At 38.6% G+C, this 8,665-nt stretch overlaps 1 protein-coding gene across 1 annotated transcript; it reads left to right on the top strand.

Annotated features, from left to right (window-relative positions):
* The first annotated feature begins 2,142 nt into the window (after positions 1 to 2,142).
* SIVA1 (SIVA1 apoptosis inducing factor) lies at positions 2,143 to 5,507 on the top strand. Its single transcript, XM_026698589.2, has 4 exons — positions 2,143 to 2,385; positions 3,414 to 3,617; positions 4,667 to 4,823; positions 5,302 to 5,507. The coding sequence occupies exons 1-4, from the start codon at positions 2,268 to 2,270 to the stop codon at positions 5,357 to 5,359; spliced, it is 537 nt and encodes a 178-aa protein (XP_026554374.1). The 5' UTR covers positions 2,143 to 2,267; the 3' UTR covers positions 5,360 to 5,507.
* The last annotated feature ends 3,158 nt before the right edge of the window (positions 5,508 to 8,665 follow it).

Here is an 8,665-nt window from a genome sequence, read left to right as displayed (position 1 = left end):
GTGTCATATAGGGCTTTGCAGGTGACTATCAACACTGAATTGCACCCAGAAGCCCAATAGTAACCAGTACAGATCTCACAGTACCATGACATATGGGCATACTGAAATACATCCCTAACTCTACTTGCTGCATTAGTGTGGACCAGCTTTTCATCTGTTTACTTCATTTATTTATTTTGTTTTGCACATTTCTAAGATTTATTTATTATTGTATTTGTTAGGATTGTCTGTATACGGCTGAAGTTCCATAGGATTTATATCTATAAATGTAAATGATAATGCTACAATTAAAAAAAATAAGACATGGCCAAAATCTTCCAAGATCTCCAAATATGGTAAATTCTAGAAGAGGATATTTGTAGCTCAGGATCATGTTATTTGTAGCCAAGAATCCCATAGTAAATTCACTATGTGTTCTCACATGGTGTTGCATATGCATGGCACCAGTAGAGTAGTTATATAACTTTTAGATAAAATCTTAATTAACATGCATAACTAATATGTTGGAAAATTTGCATATTATCCAGGCTTGGTGAAAAACTTAGCTGAAATGCTTATTCTACAAAACCTATGGAATATACTGAATAGGAATTATTTACAGTATGTTTGTCCTTAAACTCACATTTTATTCTTCACCTTACCTTCTTCCTCCTCCCAAATTTATGACTGGGAAAAACATTGGCATCTTATCACCACGAAAAAAAAAATATTGCACAACATGACATTCATTTCATAGTGGATAAATCCCACTGCTTTCAAGAAATCTAGTCTTCAGTGAAGAATTTGATGGCATAAGAATGAAGGCTGCAGCAGAATAAACCTAGTCCCTAAATGTGTTTGTTTTTCACATATAATAGTTACATTTCTAACTTTAAAAGTTAAGTTAGATTTTTGGTTAACGTCATTCAAATGTAAACCACAATGAGGTAAATGCTCATGTCATTTGTGTTTTTTATGAATTCTTGACTCCAACATTGAATCCTAAATGAGACTTATTCAAGAATACTCAACAGAGCCTATATTCTAGAGCAGGGGTTGCCAACCGTTTGGATCTCAGGGACCACCAAATTTTAAATCCCAGGGACCACTAACCGGTTTTATGGGTGTGGCTGGCCTAATTTGTGGGTGTGGCTTGGTGGTCATGTGACTGGCTGGGCATGGCTTATAGGTCCTATATCGCTCCAATGCTAATCACTTGAATGCTTTCCTTCTCGCCAGTGCGCTTTTTCAACCAATAGGTCCTATAGAACAGCGGTTGCCAACTGGTGGGCTGCGGCGGGCCTCAGCGAAATCTCACCCCCAGACCACTCCCCCAAAGCAATTCAACCAGGCTGCCCAGAAACACAAGGCTATGCTGTCGACATGGCCCACGTTAACCTTCCCCGCCCACTCACTCCTTACCTCACAAACTTGCCTGCTAAATTGCTTTTTTTCCTTTTTCCGACCATCATCTATTCTGCTGTGCTGGGAGATTTAGATTAGTTAGGAAGCAGGAAATGGTTGGATTTCTTGCTTTCTAGCTAGTCTTTAGATCTTCGGGTCTGCTTTCAAGCACAGCCGAACCTCCCTTAGGACTAAAGGTTGTGTTATTCAGTGCATATTCCTGGTAGGCAAATTTGAGAGACTGAGCTAGCCGATGGCAGATAGATAGATCACTGAATGAATCTGTGATCAACTCAATCTGCCTGCCTGCTTTTCCTGATTTTGGGTAAATGTTGCTCTTTTTTAATAAAAAAAATCAATATTTACAAAAATATTTATAATATTTACATACAAGCCATGCCCAGCCAGTCACATGACCACCAAGCCACACCCACAAATTAGGCCACACCTACAAAACCCATTAGTGGTCCCTGGGATCTAAAATTATGAGTTTGGTGGTCCCTGAGGTCCAAAAGGTTGGCGGCCCTGTACTAGATGACCTACAAGGTCCCTTCCAACTCTGTTAATCTGGTTTCAAAGAAGACTGCTCCACAGCTCCAACCCTAATCGTTTGAACATTATCCTCCTCCTCGCCAGCGCGCTTTTTCGACCCAGCCCCGCCCTGCGACCATCACGTTTTTCCCAGCCAACGTGAACGCCCACTAGCAGAACTCCTCCCACCATGTCCTCATCTCGCTTCCCGATTGGTCCGCTTGGTCCGATGACGTAAGCGCGGGTGACCAAGCAGGCGGGCTTCCTCCCGGGAGTCTTGTTTACGCGTCGAGCTTCCCGCTAAACCGGAGCTGCGATTCCCCCGAGCCACGGCCGGCGTGTTGGGGGAAGGGATGCCGAAGCGCTCCTTCCCGTTCGCGGACTCGTCCCCGGTGCAGCTGAAGACGCGCGTGCGGCTGAAGGAGCTGAGCCAGGGCGTCATGGGCGAGAGGTACCGGCGCGAGATCTTCGGTGAGGCGACGCGGCGGGAAGGGGAAAGGACGGAGAAATCGCTCGGCGAGGCTTGTCCTCGCGAGAATCCGAGTTTCCTTCCGTTACTTGAGGGCGCGTTTGCCTTTTGTTTCCCCGCGGGACCTTTCCGCCCCGGCGTGAGCGGGGTGCGCCTTTTTTTCGGCCTCTGGAAAGGCGGCTGCTCGGAGGAAGAAAGCGAAGCTCCCCTCTTTCCTGTTACTGCAACACGGCGGGACCGGCCACTCTAACTTGGCTGGTGTGTGACACCCCCCAAAGCGCTCTGTGCATGCTCAGAGGTGCTCCATCTCGCCTTCGAAAGCGTGGGACGCGCAAGCCATTTGATAAAAAGGCGGGGCTCATTGTTAATCTGTCAAAGGAGCCCGTGTCGTTTGATTGCCTTGCTTTCCCTAAACACCCTTTGATTGCAGAACTTGGGTCCCCCACACAAGGCAAAGTGCCCTCAGCTGTTGTCCTCAGTGTTTCGTGTTTCATCTTCGGGGCTATTTTATCTTCTTGCTGTCTTAAAAGACCCAAAACAGTTGAATCTCCAACCATTCTGCTCGGTTCAACATCTAATTTGTGTGTAATGTTGCATATAGATATTCCCTGTTTAAGTACTGTCACTATGATACTGTGATAACATCAAACTAGCTTGAACTGAGGTATTTAATATTTAATTGGCATACATAATTCTGACCTCATTGAAGCAATATGGTCTGGTTTTAGGTAAATCATATGTTGTAATTTCTCAACAGGTAGAAAACTTCTTTGCAGGAAAAGAGGTTTGGAAATAGCTCACAATTTTCTTAGTTAGCTTGCAGGGTACAATATTCGGGTTGAAAAGTCCAGACAGCCCCCAGAAGGCAGAAAAAAGTAACTGAAGTCATATTTCTTGCTACAAATTTGTACTTAAGAGGTTATACAGTAGACACAAATGGAATAATGCACTCTAGTGTCACTCTGAACAGTACAATTAGAATATCATTAATAACTTTCTCATTTTTGTCCTTGTTCTCTCATTATCACAGAGAAAACCAAACAACTGCTCTTCAGAGGTGCTCAAACATACATGAACAATGCTTGCAATGCAAGTGCAGTGGGAACATATCTAATTGCACAATATCCAGACTCATGTATAGACAAATCAGAAATTTGTTCCTGGCACAGATGTAATGGACAAATGTTAATTGGGCAGGATGGAAAACTTCGACAACCTTGTGCAAGTGAAATGGGTAAGGATGGTTAGTTAGTTATCAAGCACTTATGTACTATTAATTTTCCATCTGCAGTTTTCAACCTGTTTCATGTATTATATCTAGACATGCTGTTCACCCTTAGTTTGTTTTCAATGACAAGAGAATTCAGAAGTTGTAGTTATGAGTAAACTTGTGCTCATATATTACTATCATTGAATCATGTTGGTAGTAGCTGCATTTCAGTACTTAACTTTGTGGTGGGAATTCCCCCCAGTTGTTTAGAATTGCATTATATGTTCTGTGGCACCAACTTTTTTGCAACATGGATTTTTGGAATATGAAATCATAATTGGAAAAGGCCTCAGAAGTAATTTCATTTAGGCAGTGCAGAAATGATACAGGTACAGAAATTATAAAGATATATAGCCAGACTGCCAATTTTTCTCAGTTGCCATTCAGTTTATTATTTCTCTCACAACTACTAATCTCTAGTTTCCAAGAATACTCCAAGAGTAATGCAACTATATTTGTACTAGGAGAAAAATATCAAGTTATGCTAAATTGAATGTTTCTTTATATTCATACTCTATGGTTAATGACAAATTATAGATGAAGTGTCTGTGAAAGAATATTGTCCTATGCTTGGGGATGTATCTAGCTAATTTTCCTTTTAAAAAAGGAAACAGCAGATAATAGCAAGACTTGTTCCCAATGTATGAAGTTGTGTATATATATCTATATAGACTGTTGTATTGTTTAAATAGATTTCTGAATATATTGTGTAAAAAGTTAAATGCAATGTTGTATTAATTGGATAAATGCAAGAGAAAGTCCTGTAATTGTATTTAAATGTACTTATCTGATATAGGAATGTATGAAAAGTAGTATTACCTGATTTGCATATAGAAAGTCATAGGCTCACTCCTTGGTAACTTCAACTCCACTAAGTGATACCTTACCTTATCTATTGGATAAATCTCTATAAATGATTTTGTGCTAGAGAGTCCAAATAATCTGATTTGATTATATTATAAAGGAGATGCTTATGGTAAAGTCTAATTTACCAATCTGTTTGTTTTACACAGTTTTGCCAGGAGGAGTATCAAAAGCCTGTTCCTCCTGTATAAGAACAGTTGACATAAAGGATGTTTGCACGCAGTGTGATCAGTACATATGCCAGAACTGCAGCAAACTCTGCAGCTGTTGCAGCACCATTGTCTGTTCATTATGCTCAGTTATAGAGTAAGTGCCTATCCAGATAAGCCTTAATTTCCTTTGGTTGTATTGAACTGATAAATTCTGGAGGGATTTATAATTGTACCATGACAAAAACTAGATGCAAAGTTAATAAAGGTATATGAGATGAGGCTGCAGAAAGTTTTGCATTAACAATTTTAAGAACTGATACCCAGAAATCAAATACATTTTTGATTCTTGACAGAAGGGAATATTTTACATGCTACAATTACTTGAATTCAGTAACATTGGAGACTGCTAGATTTGGCTGAATTAATTGCTACAATATAGTTAATTCAATCTTTTATGTCAGGATTGTCTAGTTGGATATTATTTGAATTCAGTAGGGCAATTCTTATGTTTTTATTTCTGCTCACAGCTTAATTTTGTCACAAAGCATTATGGCATGTGGAAGAACCAGAACAGAAGTTGTGTTCTCTTTTTTACTAGAGATTAAACTAACTTTTATCTTTTCTTTTTTTAGATCAGAGGATGTTGGAGATCAAATCTTCTGCAGTGGCTGCTCAATGTACAAAGAATAAACAGCTGTTTTTAGGAAATGGTTGTCATTAGTGTTGTAAAGAAAGTATTGCTTTTAAATAATTAGGTTTTTGAGATACTGGAGTGCCTTCTAAATATTGTATATTCTGTAATTGTAGTTAATATAATAAATATTTCCTATTTTGATAAGACTTGATTTTTGTGTTGCTTGATAAAATATGAATCTTAGATTCCTTGTAGAGAATATAGAATGGATTCTTAGTATTCCCAGACAAGCCCTCAGATTTGGTTTGTAGACATAGTGGAGTACATTTGTTGCATCAGCAGGGGATTAGAAGTTGGAAAGTGATAAAATATCTAAGTGAGTAAGCAGGGTGTGTTTCCTTGAACATAACCTGACATATTGTTTTTGCAGTATCCAATAAAAGAAAATTGCTTATAGATTAGATTTCTAATTGAAAATCACTATCCTAATCTTAAAATAATTCTTGGTTTATCAGTAATCTGCTAATTCATCTTTTGAAAAAAAAAAGTCTTCAGTCTCAAGATTGTATTTTAACACTTCTATGTGAAAGAAACTTGATATCATATTTAAGAAGTTAGTATTTTTATTAAAAAACACAAAGATGCATGTCTTTTTGTATTAAGCTAAATGATACTAGTATTTGCCATACAAATCCAGTCTTCAGACAGGTTAAGCTAAACACATAGTGTCTCTTTTTATCTTATATAAAAGATATCAGCTATGCTACATAATTGATACAGGCCCTTAAAATAATGCCTGCTAATATGTATGATATGCAAATTTTACTTATAAGGACATGTTATAGGTTAGTGTGATTAGTTTTATACTATTTTAAGATCACTATAACTTTAATATCAACGTGAAATTAATACAAATCCCATATTCAAAAAATATTGCTTGTTTTCTTGTATCCCAGCAGGTATTACATTTGAATATTCTTAGCATTCTTAATACTGTGTTCTGTCTGGGGACTGAATTATCCTAGTGAAATAGTGTTTCATATCTGCAATTAAATTCTTAGGTTAGGAAATACAAGACTTCATTGTGACATGAGAATTCTTGGAAAATATGTAAGATTCAGTTTGATCAGTCAGGATCAGCAGTAAAATTGCCTTATGTGATCTGAACTGCCCTGGCGAGACAATATGACCCAACCAATTTAGGATGGGAATGGGAAAGAACTGTTACCTGTTTTCATTGCTATCAGTAATGGTCTTCCTGTACAGGAGTTTGGTGTAGAAGTGTTTCTAGACAGTAATGCTCTTAATCATGTGCCATTTAAATTGCAGGGTGCCATGATCTGTCTTGGCAGTCTTGCCATAATTCCCATTCGTGAGGAATATTTTTTAAACATTCAAATTAAGAATCTAGTGCTAACTCAACAAATCCCTACTGCATGTGTCTGCGTTCCAAATGACGTGAGTTGGATTGCTTAGATATGAATATGATCCTCTGGGGGAAATCAATGTAGAACTTCAGGAATGGCTGCAGTTTTATTACCATTTTTTTTTACAGAATAACTACAGTTAAAGTGACTATTCTTCATTAGAAACAATATTACCATTCCAAACACTTTTAGTCCCCCTAACTATGATGTGACATGGTGAAGAATGTATTTATGCTAAGTAATAGCAAGGCAGGTCAAATCTGAAATATTACTTGTAAAATGTTTTGAGTTTTAACACAAAGTTCAATCAACTGAAATTTAAGCATTTAATTAGAATTGCAAAACAGCTTGGAAAGAGATAATAACTATTCATTCTGCCACAAAATAAGTAGGAACACAATAGAAGAGGAAAGGTGTTTGGCCTTCACTTCATGATTGAAGTCTCTGACTTGCATTTTTCCATACCATTTAAATTTGAGCTACCTGTGACAGAAGATTGATGATAGAAAGCTCGACATAGCTCCCTTGTGACAGAAAGTAAGCCTATTATCTTTTTGGGTGCACTGGTAAGCAAAATCCTAAAATCATTCTTATTAAAGGAGAAGAAATTAAACTTTGTTTTCTAAATTTTTCCCTGCAACATCATACATTTTATTCTTCTGTATTCTAATTGCAAATAACGATCAGAATACAGGAAGGGGTATTATGCACAAATGTTTGCATGGTTCTTATTTACCTCTCTATGTTTTGAGTGCAGCCTAACACATTCTCCCAACTTTGGGTTCAATCTTGTTCTATAATCAGCTCAACTTCTACCAGGTAATAGGAGAAAGTGAAAAAGGGGAGCATAATTTTTCTAGAAAAGTGTGTCAACCTTCAAGATTTTTCTCCCTTTGCTTTGCTTCTTTTGGCTGTCATAAGTAATGGGGGGAGGAGGGGGGGAATGATTGTGGGAAGTGAGATGGAGGTGTTACAAACCAGAACTGTATAAGCTGGAGGGGTTACATTCTTGCTTAGGTTTCTATCCCATGCTATGCGCAGCTGTAATCCTTTATCAAACTATGTCAAGGTCAACAGACAGAAGCCTCATCACCACCTGGAGATGCCCACATGATGATATACACAACTTTTAATTGGATGAGCCAATTGAACTATTGGGGGGTGTATATGTGATTTATGAGCCCATTTTCTCAGATTCAGAATTCTTTTGTTGCTACCACTTGATTTCCAGTAAAAGATATCTTTTCTCTGATTAAAAGAGTCTTAAGTATTTCTTTCTTGGATTTTGAATGGAGCACCAGCTGACAGTGTGTAGTTTTGAATTCATCTTCCCTGTAACAACTGCTGGTTTATTTGAAAGATATTTCAAGAGCTACCACAAGGCCCATGGGTACCATTATGTCTGATGATTGGTCTCTGCTAACTTCCACATTCCATGACCTGATTTTTCTGTTCTGTGCCTGATAAGGATACCCTAGGTATTGTTTTAAAAATAGGCAGCACTCCTCCCAAAGCAGCCATAGTGTCAAACTAAAATAAATTCTAAATCCCAAATATCTGTTGGCCAACAAAATATGGGGAAGCCTTGAGTCATTTAGTTTAACCTTTACTTATGGATCAGGATAAGAAGGACTTCAAACTGTATATGGAGATTACATGTCCACTTTATTGACACATCTGCTTTTGGGGTGGGTTTGGAGATCTAGAATCAGCGTGGAGTGGGGAGGCAGCTAATTTACATCAGTTCCTTTGGACCTGTAGCCTCCCACACTGTGTCATGTCCCTGGTGGAGTCTGACTCTGAGGAAGAGGAGGAACAGCCAATGGAGTGGGAGTATGGCTCCAGAGGTGGTGGAGGAGGCTGGGGAAGGGCAGAGGACGGCTGAGCAGTCAGAGGAGGATCCAGGCCCATCCCCTATCCATCCTAGGTCACGCA

This window comes from Pseudonaja textilis, chromosome 1, assembly GCF_049901715.1.
Source record: "Pseudonaja textilis isolate UNSWEBS1 chromosome 1, rPseTex1.2, whole genome shotgun sequence".
Taxonomy (NCBI): Eukaryota; Metazoa; Chordata; class Lepidosauria; order Squamata; family Elapidae; genus Pseudonaja; species Pseudonaja textilis.
Note: the sequence above shows the minus strand (reverse complement) of the source record. Positions and strands in the feature narration are given on the sequence as shown.

Coding starts and splice junctions, on each gene's coding strand:
- SIVA1 (XM_026698589.2), top strand. CDS start 2,268: ATGCCGAAGCGCTCCTTCCCGTTCGCGGACTCGTCCCCGGTGCAGCTG. Junction 2,386..3,413: donor GTACCGGCGCGAGATCTTCG/GTGAGGCGACGC, acceptor TCATTATCACAG/AGAAAACCAAACAACTGCTC. Junction 3,618..4,666: donor ACCTTGTGCAAGTGAAATGG/GTAAGGATGGTT, acceptor TGTTTTACACAG/TTTTGCCAGGAGGAGTATCA.